The sequence below is a fragment of the Ylistrum balloti genome, unplaced genomic scaffold, assembly GCF_031769215.1.
Source record: "Ylistrum balloti isolate Yb309-2 unplaced genomic scaffold, AGI_CSIRO_Ybal_v1 Utg371978, whole genome shotgun sequence".
Lineage (NCBI taxonomy): Eukaryota > Metazoa > Mollusca > Bivalvia > Pectinida > Pectinidae > Ylistrum > Ylistrum balloti.
In genome coordinates, this window is record NW_026782965.1 from 10,307 (window position 1) to 26,967 (window position 16,661).

The following is a 16,661-nucleotide window of genomic DNA, read 5'->3' on the forward strand; positions in this document are numbered from 1 at the left end:
ACTATATGTCCCGCCATTCCAATGTCGGGGCATAAAAATGTCTGATGTCAATTGTCTTAGAATATTTCATGAAGCTCAAAACGTGCAACTAAGACTGAGGGAGAGACTGACTAATGGACAGATCATTTGTCACTGTTTCTCCATCTGTCAGTCTGACGGAAACTGATTTTAAGAGTCCATCTAGTTATCAAAGACACAACTGACAGGAAATGATGTTTTACATATATTTAATTTTATTGCACTTAACATGGAATGAAAATACAGTAAGCAAATGTTAAATGTGTAAAATTATGGAACATTATGCATCACATACAGTGACTAGTATTCATTCTAACCTAACTTACTACCTTACATAAGTATCCTTCCTACTTGAACTTAATTAAATCTTTCTTTGAATGACTTAAGCTTTTTCAAAATCACTTTAACTTGCTTTCAGTTTTTGAATTCCATTGGTTGATGAACTATTAGAAACAAATGCAAGAATCAATAACACACTGGCAAAGTTCACAAGAGATGATGAACACACTAGCAAAGTTCACAAGAGATGATGAACACACTAGCAAAGTTCACAAGAGATGATGAAATTTTTCAATGGTATACACAATTTAAAATGTATCTGAAAGATACACTTTACATATATAGGTTATAAATATATTTACAAGGAAAACTAAAATACATGTACTTGTTACAATGGGTTGATCTGAAATTTAAACATAAGGAAGGATTCTCTTATACGACTTACAGAACTAAGGTTTACTTAAAGGTGTAAACACAAATCCCAGAGATATCAGTCAGTTAGTAGGACTTTCACACATTAGTACAAAGGTTTTGCAATAGACATGATGATGGTTGATGTTTTTATAAATTCTTTCTAAAACTCCAATATCTTTAACGGATTTCTGTGGACACCGTTATTTAGATCTAAACTGACATTCAATCTAAGCATAATCAGTACTGCAGGAATAAAGGAAACTTACTTCCATATTTGGTCATGACAATGATGTATGAAAAATGTTAGTCATGCTGATGGTAACAATCTTAGACAAAAGTAGAGCCAACAGTTAACAATCTGAAAGCCTCTTCTTCTCTTACACAATCAAACCTGCATAACATTGAAATAAATCTAACAGAAATATGTTCAATTAAACTTCGTAACACACATGGCATTCCTCACTGATCAGGCCGTGTTCGAGTTTCTGTCACAATAGTAAACTATCACTGTAGAAGCACATCAGCTGAATTTTCATCTGAGATTTGAATTTGTTCAGTAACTCCTCAACAATTCTGAAAATAAACAAAAATAACCTGTCTTACTTTAGGTGACTTGATAATGATACCATGTGACCATTGTGAATGCTAAGATAATTTTATTTTATGAAATCCTAAATTACTTTCAGTATGATCTGAAAAGATTATAGATCAGCTTAGGTATTTTTTGATATTATGAAGAAAAGAAAGAAAAAAGAAAAGAAAAACTGTTGGCCCAAGGGGCCTGTATTGCTTAGCTGACGAAATCAGCTATTAGGTTGAATTTCAAATATTTCTGAAACTAGAGCTGTTGTCAGCTCCACTCCCACCCCCCACCCCTATATATAAATATAGTTCAGTCTTAGGTATACAAGACAACTAATTTCATTGTTGACATTTTTTTTGTTATCACCCGAAAACATACTTATCAATTTGCAAAGTCATGTTTGATTGGTCAATGCAGTGGTTTAAGAAAATGTTGAATAATGTTAGAATCATAAGCATTATCTGAATTGTTTTTTATGTTATCGATCCATAACACAAAAAAAGGAGCATACACTTCATATAAACCCCTTCACAGATCTATGAGAGTACGCTCCTGTTCTTCCTGTTGTGGCTAAATAACAAAATTATTAAAGTTAATCCTTAAAAGAGAAGAATTTTGGGGGCACAACTTTCTAACAAAGGGGAGATAACTCAACCTGATTTAGATTATGTACATTTGCAATGTATAAAGATTGTTACCATTAAGTTTCTTTGAAATTTACACAGTAGTATAGAAGGAGTAGCTGGTACATTATTATATTCCCAAAGGGGCATAACTTTCTGTATAGCCAGCAAGTATCGTTTAAATCAATTTAGCAGTTCTGGAGGAGTAGGGAGGAGTTTCTGAGTTGTGCTCACTTGTTCCTAATTCCATTTGTTATATTGAAAAATAAAATATTTTTAAATCAATTGAAGGAATTAAATGAATTTGCTAAATTTCCCTTTTGGGCCCCACTGCTATGGCCCATGGTGGCCAAGAACCAATATTTATACAAACTTTTCCCTTTCTCTCAATCATGTTTCTAACCAAATTTGGTCAAAATCTGTTTAGTTGTTCATGACTAGTAGTGTTTTTTTTATTAAAAAGTCGACTTAAAACGGATGAAGCATCATGGCATAAACTTACCTTCGGTCCATTTGAGATAAAAATTCTGATAATTTTTTTCTGGAAAGAAAAGTGTTTCACCAAAATTCATAATACAACTCACCTCTTGTCATCCTGTTTGATGGCTGGTAGTGCGTCTAAGGCTTCCTGGAAACACTCGCTATTTTGAATAAAAAATATCCATTTAAAAAAGAAATTGTCTCCCAAGTGACATTTACCTACATATACACACTACTGTAAGAGATCTATAAAAATTTCAAGTAAACCACTTAAAATAGTTACATGGAATTTATACTTGGTAAACGAGATGAGCAGATTGGTGTGTTGTAGGGCGTAGTTGATACTTGTACCCAACAATCTTTATCATATGCTAAAATTGACTTCTCCTATTTCTACAAATCACATATACCTGGTAGACTTGATCTAGACTGGAAATCTATCACAAGCTTTAGCCTCCTAAAATAAGCATTAAAAACATCTGAGGACACAGAGAGTAAACAACAAGAGGCCCAAGGTCCCTAATGGTCACCGGAGTCACAATGATTTTTGTAACATGTCATAGAAATGATTTTAGAAATTTCAAGAAATTAAGTAAGGGGATCGCTAATGAAATCAAAGCCAATGAGAGCTTACCTAGCATGTGGTGTTTGGTAGAGTTGGACTGTCTCCTGTAGGGCAAGCACTTCAAGTCTGGCCTGTAACAAACACAAAACACACACATATAAGTTACTTATGTCTCATGTATATCTCTTTTGAAATAAAATACAAACTTTTTGATCTCTAAAACTCTCCATTTCCTTTGCTGGTTATTTGTTCCATATAACACATCCTGATTCACCTAAATTACAGGATCATGTGTTAAAATATACATACTTGTTACCATCACGACAGTTGGCCGTAACATACCTGGAGTACGCCATTAGGTGAGAATTCTGTGATACATTCTACCAGCCGTGACATCTCCTCAGCAACAGCCTCAATCACATTCTTTGTTACCCTTGTTACGAAAGACGGAGAAACAGCAAACACCTGGCAATACATAATGTTATAAGTCATGTGTAGGAAACAAGCTAACAGATCAATCCTTACTAGGATAAACAAAAACAAAAAATTCAACATATAGAATTAAACTAAAAATCAAACCAAACAAATCAAGCTGTACATAATCACACGGTCATCACAAACACATCAAAAATATACCTCAGCATGCACTTCTATCATCTGCATTATCACTTCCTTCAGATAATTTCTGATGCCTAAAACAGAAAAGTAATTGATAATTAGTATTGAGACCATACATAATCAACAGTTTAATGGATATTTACCAGACAATGCAATGAGACCATACATAATCAACAGTTTAATGGATATTTACCAGACAATGCAATGAGACCATACATAATCAACAGTTTAATGGATAATTACCAGACAATGTAATGAGACCATACATAATCAACAGTTTAATGGATATTTACCAGACAATGCAATGAGACCATACATAATCAACAGTTTAATGGATAATTACCAGACAATGTAATGAGACCATACATAATCAACAGTTTAATGGATAATTACCAGACAGTGCAATGAGACCATACATAATCAACAGTTTAATGGATAATCACCAGACAATGCAATGAGACCATACATAATCAACAGTTTAATGGATAATTACCAGACAATGCAATGAGACCATACATAATCAACAGTTTAATGGATAATTACCAGACAATGTAATGACCATACATAATCAACAGTTTAATGGATAATTACCAGAAAATGCAATGAGACCATACATAACTGATTGTTATATTACAGACAAATTCTTGTATGGTTTTATATTTTGTTGCTTTCAGTATTTTAAGCATTTATAACCAACCATTAATACTCTTTAAACACGATAACATCTACGAATGAATTTTACACACGAGACAATAAATACCATAATTTTCACGAATGAGACAATACTTACCATATGGTTTTTTACAGGCCTTCCAATCAAACTTGCCACTGTACATGTTCTGTTCCATGGTTCCTACAATTGGGTTAGATTTCTCCTCCACATATGCCTCAAACAGCTTATCATCGAGTTCCTGATATGTCAACTCAGCTGTCTGGTAAAATCAATATAAGAAAATGAAATTTAACCACTAAACTCCTACATCAACAGACCATACATTAAAATAAATAGCATAATACCAATGAGAGGGAAACATTGTCCACCTTCTCAAGGTTTCAAATGTCAAGGTCAATTTTGTTGTGGATGATCAGCTGATCATCTTACCAAGCTTCTGTTGATATTAATCAAGATCTGAAGTTAAATTTGTTGAGTAGATTCAGTTTAATTTGACTTAAACGTATCCACCAAATCAGTGATGTACTTCAAGTTACCTTCAATGCTTTATTCATTTCTACATAGCCAAGCTTGTTGAGGTTTTCCACAAGTCTGGGTAGAACCCTTTCCATGGTATGGCTACAGTTGCTGAGCATGATGATAAGTCGTTTATCCTGAAACAATATAAGTATAGCTACAGACGCTGAGCATGATGATAAGTCGTTTATCCAAACAATACAAGTAAAAGAATTCTCCAAAATACTATTTCTATTGAAACAAAAATAATCACACAACTGTGTGAGGGAATATCTAGGTGTTTGGAGCCTCACATGTTTTTCCTGTAGGAAAATAGGCCACACCTAGAATACATCTTTGTCCTAGCTACTGATGTTATGTAGGATTGTTGTGTGCGATTGTTTACTCACAACAATTTCTTGGAGCACATTATCCCAAGTAAGTGTACAAAGTGGACAAAATTGACAGTTGATGTGCTGAGCTGTGGAGGAATGTGTTGATGATATAGCAGATCACAACTACACATAAACTGCATTGAACAAGTGTGTCAACTTACTATTTATAAGTTTGAATTAGATTATTCAACAGAAGCAGTACGACAGTCTACATCGATATGTGTGATTTTCACTTTATTGGTTGTTTCAATAGAATTTTAAGGAAAACATCAATTTTTTTGTGGTTTATGTTTTAGGGATAACATTTATGGTAGGTGAAAACATTTTGAAATAATTGATAATTGAATATTTTGCCCCTTTGAAATCTGCTCCCACACCTAACTTCCTGTGGGGGGACGTATAAATTTCTCAGCTTTGAAGTCCCTCCCTTGCTTCAAAGACGTTTGTGGCCAAATATGACTGAAATTTGCCAACCGGTTTTTAAGGTGATGTCTAAAGTGTGAAAAAGTTTACGCATGGCAGATTGCGCATGAGGTCATACTGACTAAAAATCTTGCTGTATACAGCTGACAGATTTAAGATATCACCTTGTAAAGTAACCATGAATATAATTTTGTAGTTCAGGAGAGCTCTATAAATTGTATTTAATACCATCAGCCTGCTGTCATAGATCTGTGTCAGCTATATAGCTGTACCATCAGTCTGTCATCATAGATCTATGTTAGCTATATAGCTGTACCATCAGTCTGTCATCATAGATCTGTGTCAGCTATATAGCTGTACCATCAGTCTGTCATCATAGATCTGTGTCAGCTATATAGCTGTACCATCAGCCTGCTGTCATAGATCTGTGTCAGCTATATAGCTGTACCATCAGCCTGCTGTCATAGATCTGTGTCAGCTATATAGCTGTACCATCAGTCTGTCATCATAGATCTGTGTCAGCTATATAGCTGAACCATCAGTCTGTCATCATAGATCTGTGTCAGCTATATAGCTGTACCATCAGCCTGCTGTCATAGATCTGTGTCAGCTATATAGCTGTACCATAAGTCTGTTGTCATAGATCTGTGTTAGCTATATAGCTGTACCATCAGTCTGTCATCATAGATCTGTGTCAGCTATATAGCTGTACCATCAGTCTGCTGTCATAGATCTGTGTCAGCTATATAGCTGTACCATCAGTCTGTCATCATAGATCTGTGTCAGCTATATAGCTGTACCATCAGTCTGCTGTCATAGATCTGTGTCAGCTATATAGCTGTACCATCAGCCTGCTGTCATAGATCTGTGTCAGCTATATAGCTGTACCATCAGTCTGTCATCATAGATCTGTGTCAGCTATATAGCTGTACCATCAGCCTGCTGTCATAGATCTGTGTCAGCTATATAGCTGTACCATCAGCCTGCTGTCATAGATCTGTGTCAGCTATATAGCTGTACCATCAGTCTGCTGTCATAGATCTGTGTCAGCTATATAGCTGTACCATCAGCCTGCTGTCATAGATCTGTGTCAGCTATATAGCTGTACCATAAGTCTGTCATCATAGATCTGTAACAGCTATATAGCTGTACCATCAGCCTGCTGTCATAGATTTGTGTTAGCTATATAGCTGTACCATAAGTCTGTTGTCATAGATCTGTGTTAGCTATATAGCTGTACCATCAGTCTGTCATCATAGATCTGTGTCAGCTATATAGCTGTACCATCAGCCTGCTGTCATAGATCTGTGTCAGCTATATAGCTGTACCATCAGCCTGCTGTCATAGATCTGTGTCAGCTATATAGCTGTACCATCAGCCTGCTGTCATAGATCTGTGTCAGCTATATAGCTGTACCATCAGTCTGTCATCATAGATCTGTGTCAGCTATATAGCTGTACCATCAGTCTGTCATCATAGATCTGTGTCAGCTATATAGCTGTACCATCAGCCTGCTGTCATAGATATGTGTCAGCTATATAGCTGTACCATCAGTCTGTCATCATAGATCTGTGACAGCTATATAGCTGTACCATCAGCCTGCTGTCATAGATCTGTGTCAGCTATATAGCTGTACCATCAGTCTGTCATCATAGATCTGTGTCAGCTATATAGCTGTACCATCAGTCTGTCATCATAGATCTGTGTCAGCTATATAGCTGTACCATCAGTCTGCTGTCATAGATCTGTGTCAGCTATATAGCTGTACCATCAGTCTGTCATCATAGATCTGTGTCAGCTATATAGCTGTACCATCAGTCTGCTGTCATAGATCTGTGTCAGCTATATAGCTGTACCATCAGCCTGCTGTCATAGATCTGTGTCAGCTATATAGCTGTACCATCAGTCTGTCATCATAGATCTGTGTCAGCTATATAGCTGTACCATCAGCCTGCTGTCATAGATCTGTGTCAGCTATATAGCTGTACCATCAGCCTGCTGTCATAGATCTGTGTCAGCTATATAGCTGTACCATCAGTCTGCTGTCATAGATCTGTGTCAGCTATATAGCTGTACCATCAGCCTGCTGTCATAGATCTGTGTCAGCTATATAGCTGTACCATAAGTCTGTCATCATAGATCTGTAACAGCTATATAGCTGTACCATCAGCCTGCTGTCATAGATTTGTGTTAGCTATATAGCTGTACCATCAGTCTGTCATCATAGATCTGTGACAGCTATATAGCTGTACCATCAGCCTGCTGTCATAGATTTGTGTTAGCTATATAGCTGTACCATCAGTCTGTCATCATAGAGCTGTGTCAGCTATATAACTGTACCATCAGTCTGTCATCATAGATCTGTGACAGCTATATAGCTGTACCATCAGTCTGCTGTCATAGATCTGTGTTAGCTATATAGCTGTACCATCAGTCTGTCATCATAGATCTGTGTCAGCTATATAGCTGTACCATCAGCCTGCTGTCATAGATCTGTGTCAGCTATATAGCTGTACCATCAGCCTGCTGTCATAGATCTGTGTCAGCTATATAGCTGTACCATCAGTCTGCTGTCATAGATCTGTGTCAGCTATATAGCTGTACCATCAGTCTGTCATCATAGATCTGTGTCTGCTATATAGCTGTACCATCAGTCTGTCATCATAGATCTGTGTCAGCTATATAGCTGTACCATCAGTCTGTCATCATAGATCTGTGTCAGCTATATAGCTGTACCATCAGCCTGCTGTCATAGATCTGTGTCAGCTATATAGCTGTACCATCAGTCTGTCGTCATAGATCTGTGTCAGCTATATAGTTGTACCATCAGTCTGTCATCATAGATCTGTGTCAGCTATATAGCTGTACCATCAGTCTGTCATCATAGATCTGTGTCAGCTATATAGCTATACCACCAGTCTGTCATCATAGATCTGTGTCAGCTATATAGCTGTACCATCAGCCTGCTGTCATAGATCTGTGTCAGCTATATAGCTTTACCATCAGTCTGTCATCATAGATCTGTGTCAGCTATATAGCTGTACCATCAGTCTGTCATCATAGATCTGTGTCAGCTATATAGCTGTAACATCAGCCTGCTGTCATAGATCTGTGTCAGCTATATAGCTGTACCATCAGCCTGCTGTCATAGATCTGTGTCAGCTATATAGCTGTACCATCAGTCTGTCATCATAGATCTGTGTCAGCTATATAGCTGTACCATCAGCTTGTTGTCATAGATCCGTGTCAGCTATATAAATAACAACATTAACAGATGTGAAATGAACTAATGTACCAGTACTGACCAATGGTAGAACTCCCTCCTCACTGACATCACTGTTGGGGTCAGAAGATCTGTTTGGCCGACTCAGCGTTCTGTAACAGTAAATAATTTGTATCTTGACACAAAAATCCCAAAATTTTTGATATTTCAATAATTGGTATGCTTCTCTGTCATTTTAATAATAATTGTGAAAATGTATTTCTCTGACAAGATCAAAAATATTCACCATGATGAATGCTTGTTTTCTTCATTAATGTAACTCCTAAAGATTTACTTATTTCTACCAACATTAATGTAACTCCTAAAGATTTACTTATTTCTACCAACATTAATGTAACTCCTAAAGATTTACTTATTTCTACCAACATTACTGTAACTCCTAAAGATTTACTGATTTCTATCAACATGGATTACAGTCTGCTTGCTTCACAATACCATCTTTCCATTGTTTGGACCCTTTGTTTATACTTCAGATTAAATCTCGTCAAAGTTCTTTCTTCATTTCCTTTCTTGAATTCAGCCACTCTGACAATCGTTTCTACAAAACTGAAACCTTTACCCAAGGATGCCCCAGACTGCATTTAGACATAGAACAAGGATGCTTTTAACCAAAAATCTATTCAGTACTTTATAGGAAAGAGTTGATGAATGGAAAGGCAACAGACTGTGACAGACTTTGAGTGGTGTGTCATGCCAAAAGCTCATTTGGCTGTTTGGGCCAGACAAGCTTAACACTGACAGTAACAGGTTGAGGAATGAAACTGTGGAGACGGCAGACTTACTTATTATTAGTGACAGGTGGAGGGGTGAAAGCCAGACAATTGAGACAGGGCGCGAAAGCCTGTAACAGCTGAGTACACAGTATGGTAGCATCTTTCTGCACAGTTCTTTGGCTGAATATCTAAAAGATGAAAATAAATATAATTCAGTTACTGAGTACTGATGAGGTCAACACAAGGTTTTATCCGGGACAGTGATAACAACCAACTGATGTGATGACTTAGATAGAAGGCTGAAACAAAGATTACTGTAAGTAACCTATGAGTTAATCACACTTTTATCTCTGATATTGACCTTGTCATACAAATACTGTTCACAATGTTGTATCAATTCCTGGGCTACATTCCTTCTGGGACCCAGACATTATCTATATGCTTATACACTTCTGTAAATGTCACATTCAACATCTAACAGTTCTGCATTACAATTTTTTCAACAAGATTATTATATCATTAAACTGTGCTTTTTGATTTGCTTCTAAAATGTGTGATAGAAAAATTATGAATGTCTATTTCAATATTACAGCCTCCATCCTCACTTGACAGGGCATCGGTCCAAGATATTTCAGTTTCAGGCTGTGATATCAACATCCTGTGATTCTAGTCTATACACTTGTAAGAGAGAGAAAGTCTTACTTCTGGTTCTCCTGGTTTGTTCTGGACTACAACTTCATGTAGATGCTGAATGGTTTCGTTCACAATGTTCTCAAATAATGCCGGCTGCCAAACAATAAACAAACATTTGTAAAATCACAAATTATCTGTATAATCAGACAAAACGTATCATTTAAATCAATTCTCCTTTTTTTTGAAGGCTCTGTTCCCTTTCTCTCTTCATTTCTGAATTGTACTATGTGTAAGACAGGTCATTATTCATTTTAATGCCTCTGCTAGGAATCGAACCCGGAACCCCTGGCTTACTAGTCTGACGCTCAACCAATTGAGCTAAAGAGAAGTTCTCTCTAGCCGAGTGGTATATTGCGGCTGTTATTTTACCAGGGTTACACTATGTTTTGTATTCAACTTGGAAAGTTAGGCCAAATATTTCCTCCTAAATGGGTGGTCGGGTAGCGCAGTGGTAACACACTCGCCTTTAACCTAGCCGTCCGGGGTTCGATTTCGGGAATGAATGTGAAATTGTATGGGAGTCACCTGCCCAACAATGTGGGTTTTCCCTGGGTACTCAGGTTTCATCCCACAGTAAGACCCCTTGTATGCTTCCATCCGAGCCAACAAGAGTGATTAATATAAGTTGGAAAAACTTGTTTTGCAATTGTTGTAAAATAAATAAAGTTTATTCTTAATCATTACTTCATCATTAAATGTTACCCACACTGGCCCTGTCTTAGGTCTGCTTCCTGTTAGTGGGTATATTTTGAAATTTTATGTAATGTGATTTAACTATGTCAGCCTGTTCTGACCTAATATCAGAGATATATTTCCTACCTACAAACATGATGGAGTTATCAAATGTTATTTGAATATGTCTGGCATCAGATAACTATTTGTATGTTTAATCTATAATTATGCTATGTCTGATAGTATTTCCTACGACTTGACCTTGTGAAATGTATTAACATTTGTTTTATACTTGGTATATACCAGGTAATTGTAAAAGCTTGACCTTTGACTTTCTCTGACCTGTCCAGTGAACCTAGCATGGATCATTTTGATTGGCTGAATACCATCTGGAGAAGTATTTATCATTTATCTAAAAGGTTTTGACGAACCATGTCATGGCCTTTCATTCAGCCTTTAAGCGGATTGAGATCTGGAGAAGTAAATTTAAGTATAATAATAAACAGGTACTGAAATCTTTTTTAGGCAGAGCAAGGTTTGATTTTGAAGGAAAAAGACAATTTTCCTCAGATGAAATATGGCGATAGTTACAATTAGTAAGTTTTTTTCAATGATATTTCACTAAATTGTAGGTCATTCATTGTTTTGTATATATCACAATAAGTATAATGTGACATCATTTTTTTCTGTATATAGAGTTTTGAATATTTGAAATAATTCTATTTTCTAATTTCTATTACCTGGGTAACAGTATATGGCAGACAATAGTCTCTGTTTTAATTCCATAGATTGTAGAACGTGTTTGTGTAGGCGACATTGTTCATATCTGAGAAGCTTACTCTACTTCTGTACCCTATGTAGGGTAAGTGCCCTGTTACATACAGGTCGGAGTGATACATGTCGTTGATGTTATCATGGTTCAGGAGAGTATTCTGGACATAATTGATGTTATTTGTATTATGTATCTATGTAACCATTCTATATAAGTAAAGTTGCTGTAAATAAATATACTTACTTGTAGTGATGTAAATAAAAAAGGAAAATTAGTAAGTGATAAGGAGCCAAAGTTGTTTCCCGAATTTGATTTAAATTGCTTAATATTTAAAAAAAAAATTTCAATCATATTTAAAAGTAAGTATTCCCCACTGCAGAAACCAGCATTTGATGTGGAATTTTATGTAGTGTTATTATGCCATATATATGGAGTTAAACTGTAAATGTATGTTGGTATACACAGTACAAACCAGTTGCGTAGTGCCCCCAGACTCGTCATCTGTCTCCACTGTCCAGGTCTCCTTGGTGTGTAGCTGCTGTACGTCTGAGGAAACAAGGGATACGCTCTGTCAGGCCAGGTATTTCAATCAGTCAGCTTACGTTAATGAACAAGAGTAGTGTGGGGAGGAAACAACATACACACATCCCATACCACAGAAAATATTTGTGATTTATTGTAGCAAATACAGAATTAAATTAAGGAAATGGTTATAATCAGTAAAAACACTGAGATGGAAAACAAGTTTAAAAGAAATTTATCAAAACCTGAGGAAGGACATATCTGGATATATCTTGACAAGATCTAAACTAAAAAAAAATTGGTAAAAAGGCAAAGGGCAATAACTCTTCCTAGAAATGTAAAATCACAATGCCATTAAGGAAAACACAATTTTATGTAATATTATTTTTAAAAATTTATCAGGTTTCTGAGAATTTGGTGAAAAACTGAGGAAAGAGATCTTCATACAAAATCGAAATTCTAAAATTCAAAGGACTTCCAAATCTTGTTGAATCTAACTGCTGTTTGAGAAAACATCATGTCAAGGTTACTGAGCATATCAAGTTTGGAAAAGATAAGTTGAGATCTTCAGACACAATTAACAATACCAAGACAACACCGAGGAGAAACTCTGTCAAAAATAGCGAAATCAAACAAAGGAAAACACAACTTCATGACAATGTAATTATGCCTCGGATGTTTGAAAGACATTGAATTAAAACTGAGAGGATGTCTCTATACAAGACTCACATTACGAAAACAATAAGGGGGCAGTAACTATTTCAAACACAGCCAAATCTAATTCCTGTTCAAGAAAAAAATAACTTCATGATCATGTCAGGGTGATCCGGTCTATCAAGATTGATATTAATTGGTTCAAAAATGAGAATGATCTCTGGACAAGATATGTAAAAAACAAGGGGCAGTAACTCTCCGTAAAACAGTCAAATCTATCTGTTGTTCAGGAAAATATGTCAAGGTGATTAAAGCTACCAAGTTTGAAAAATATTGGTCGAAAACTGTTGGAGTAGATCCAATTGAAAGTTTACAACAGACAGATGGAAGGATGGACAACACCATATCATGATGCTTGCTGTCAAAATCTTTTAACAAGCATATAAAACCATGTCTTATTCAGGGGAGGTAATTCTATTATCACTGACAATTAATTGAGGTAATATTGAGATAATACCATTTAATCTGTAAATAAGTTATTCCAGAACTTATGATAATCTGGGAGGAACAAGAGGAAAAACAGGTTTACTGGCTTAGAAGTAAATGCTAACTCAAATAACAAGAAGCCCAAGGGGCCTGCATCACTCACTAAATTTGGGCAATATCCAATCATTTCATTTACTCTATTTCCCCTACTAAGCGCCACTCTCCTGCCCCTGGGCCGAGTCTTTACGTTTATACCAGATTGTTTCCCCTTCAACCAAGAACTAAATTCAGGAGGATTACGATTGTAAAGAATTGACCCTATTTCCCCTTTAGGGCCATGCCCCTCCTGGCCCCTCCTGGCCCCAAGGGGGCTGAGACCTTAACTTTATACAAAACTGATTCCCATTCACCCATTATCCATTTATTATTACAGGAGGAGTAGGATTTTAAAAAACTTTCAAAACGTTTTTGTTGAGGCGAATCTTCTGGCCCAAACATAGTGTCACTTCCCCCAAGGATGCTTCTGACTGAATTTGGTTAAAATCTATTCAGTCGTTCATGACCAGCAGTGATTATAAGTAAAAAACTGCCGTGAATTAATCATTCGGTAAGCTCAAAACAGTTCCATGAAGGAATATGCCCAAAGATAAACAGGCTATCAAACCGGTATTGTCAAAAATACCCATTATCGGTCATTCAATTAAAATCATAATATATATTATTTGAAATGCAAAATGTATTTTGAAATTTAAAAACGTCCTTTCATTCGTTTATTCAGATGGAATGAACATGGAATTTTTATTGAAAGATATTGTTTACTTGATGAAGTCACAATAAATGAAGTGAGAAGATCCTACCTGCGATGGCCTGTTTCAGCAGTGTAAGCATACAGTTAGTCCTCATATCCAATGCCAAATCAGTGACCAGACTTGGCGAATCTCCAGGCAGATCTAACTGTGTCAAGGAACTCACACAGTTTCTGTAAATATAAAAAAAATATCTATTACTCAACACAATATGACAGATGTAATATAGAATAGACATGTAGAGGTATAAACCAAAAGTCGGAGGTGACACAACCAAGTAAAACTATCAGGCATCGCCATAGACCAACAGCTCCATACAAGTCTCATTGCTGATGATACAAAATGACCAGTCTGGAAACTGCTACTGAATCATGCTTACAAAACAAGTATCACTACAATGGTAACTCTGACTGACTTTATGATCATAGAAAGACAAGGTAGCAGCATTTGATAGGTCAGTTTTTAATTTCAATTATATGACTATCAATGTTTCATTTGAAGACTTCCCACTGTTACTCAGCAGTCATTCTCAGGAAAATTCACCACAGCTCAACCAATGGTGAAGCCAAATACCAATGATGAAAAGACAACTGGTATTTGTCAATTATTCAGAACAGCAACAGTCCTGACCAGTAGGTCAAATATTTGAAATATTTCAACCCAATACCAGACAGAATTGTCTAATTAGATATGTTCCTACACCTGTAATGTACACTGCATATTAGAATCTCCAGAAATACTTGGGTGTTCATCGCTATGAAGGTATCCAACGTTAAATTTCCGTACTCAGAATTGATTCATCTAACCTTCTTTAATACAGGTCATTACAAAATCTGGTGAGATAGAATTAGCCTGTCAGTAATCAGATGACTTTGCACAGTCCTTCCAACACACCTTATGTAGCGGACACAGATAGGAAGCCATGCTCCAGAAATGTCTTGTTTGGCACTCTGCCAAACCCCATACTGTGCACGTTCTTCCGGCGGAATGTTCTCTAAAGATTCAGGTAGAAAGGAGGCTCGTACCAGGTTAGCAAACACAGCTATTATACCTGTGATCATTTGCTAGTAAACAAAACACAAAAAAATTAGTTAGAATTTATCATGTTTAGGATATGTTAGCTTTATCAAATTATTTTAATATAGTATTTTGTTGACATCAAATACTTACAGATGAGATTAACAATCTTCTAACGATTTATCCCCAAATTCTGTAAGTTTGCCCTTCAGAGTTACATGTGTATATTATAGTGGTCAGTCATACTTGCCCTTCAGAGTTACATGTGTATATTATAGTGGTCAGTCATACTTGCCCTTCAGAGTAACATTTGTATATCTTAGTGGTCAGTCATACTTTCTGGATGTTACCAAAACTTTTTCTTTTTTTTCCTCTCAAGATTACGAAACTTATTCCTTTACTGACTTTTTTGATAATTCACAGTCAAATCTAAAAAGTTAACGGTTAACAACATTTTTTCCCTCACATAAACGTACCTTAAATTTGCTATGCTTTACTGCATCTACTTTAAAGGTTTTTTCACCAGACTGGAAAAAAACAACAACTTGTATATTGATGAAGTTTAAATAAATCATATTGCAATGAAACACTTTGAACACTATAGAACTACAATGTACTTAATTTAATTAGTAACCAAAAGTATTTCAAATAACTTCAATCTACAGAAACTTCATCCTGAAGCAACAATTTGCTGATAGAGTGTTCTGGATAATCAGGCACTTTGTTAAATAAACAATCTAATTTAAACTTGATGATAATCATTATCCACCTCTTTTGTGAATAGAGACCCGGAGAAGAATGCCTGTCCCAATTTCCAGAGATCAGGGAAATTGTCTGTAACCAGCTCTGTTAACTCCTCTATAAAGGACACTTTCTGTGGGGTACGGAATTTGTTGTAGCCTGCAAAGTAGAGGAACCAATCATATACATGATACATGGATTATACCGTCTTCACTCAAAAGTGATATTTTCATTAATCATACACATGATTCGTGGATTATTCTGCCTTAAACTCAAAAGTGATATTTTTATTACTCCTTTCTATCCACAATTTTCTGTTGACCTCCAATACCTTAAATGTATGCCTGACATCTTGATTAATGACAGACTGCAGACGTTCCTGGGACATCAGACTTACCTGGACTACAGAAGTTCCTGGGACACCAGACTTACCTGGACTACAGGAGTTCCTGGGAAATCAAACTTACCTAAACTACAGGAGTTCCTGGGACATCAGACTTACCTGGACTACAGAAGTTCCTGGGACACCAGACTTACCTAAACTACAGGAGTTCCTGGGACATCAGACTTACCTAAACTACAGGAGTTCCTGGGACATCAGACTTACCTAAACTACAGAAGTTCCTGGGACATCAAACTTACCTAAACTACAGAAGTTCCTGGGACATCAGACTTACCTAAACTACAGGAGTTCCTGGGACATCAGACTTACCTAAACTACAGGAGTTCCTGGGAC

The 16,661-nt window shown here is 36.2% G+C and overlaps 1 protein-coding gene across 1 annotated transcript in view; it reads right to left on the reverse strand.

Annotated features, from left to right (window-relative positions):
• Positions 1 to 210: 210 nt before the first annotated feature.
• Positions 211 to 16,661, reverse strand: part of LOC132564018 (exocyst complex component 2-like) — a 37,736-nt gene continuing 21,285 nt past the window's right edge. The window contains exons 14-28 of the mRNA XM_060228770.1: positions 15,954 to 16,084; positions 15,661 to 15,711; positions 15,062 to 15,231; positions 14,219 to 14,340; positions 12,172 to 12,245; positions 10,265 to 10,348; positions 9,632 to 9,750; positions 8,872 to 8,941; positions 4,790 to 4,906; positions 4,371 to 4,512; positions 3,599 to 3,654; positions 3,305 to 3,427; positions 3,032 to 3,093; positions 2,502 to 2,558; positions 211 to 1,284 (exon numbers count right to left, since the gene is read on the reverse strand). Of these exons, the coding sequence (XP_060084753.1) occupies positions 1,200 to 1,284; positions 2,502 to 2,558; positions 3,032 to 3,093; positions 3,305 to 3,427; positions 3,599 to 3,654; positions 4,371 to 4,512; positions 4,790 to 4,906; positions 8,872 to 8,941; positions 9,632 to 9,750; positions 10,265 to 10,348; positions 12,172 to 12,245; positions 14,219 to 14,340; positions 15,062 to 15,231; positions 15,661 to 15,711; positions 15,954 to 16,084 (1,463 nt within the window). The 3' untranslated portion in view covers positions 211 to 1,199. The remainder of the gene's footprint in view (positions 1,285 to 2,501; positions 2,559 to 3,031; positions 3,094 to 3,304; positions 3,428 to 3,598; positions 3,655 to 4,370; positions 4,513 to 4,789; positions 4,907 to 8,871; positions 8,942 to 9,631; positions 9,751 to 10,264; positions 10,349 to 12,171; positions 12,246 to 14,218; positions 14,341 to 15,061; positions 15,232 to 15,660; positions 15,712 to 15,953; positions 16,085 to 16,661) is intronic.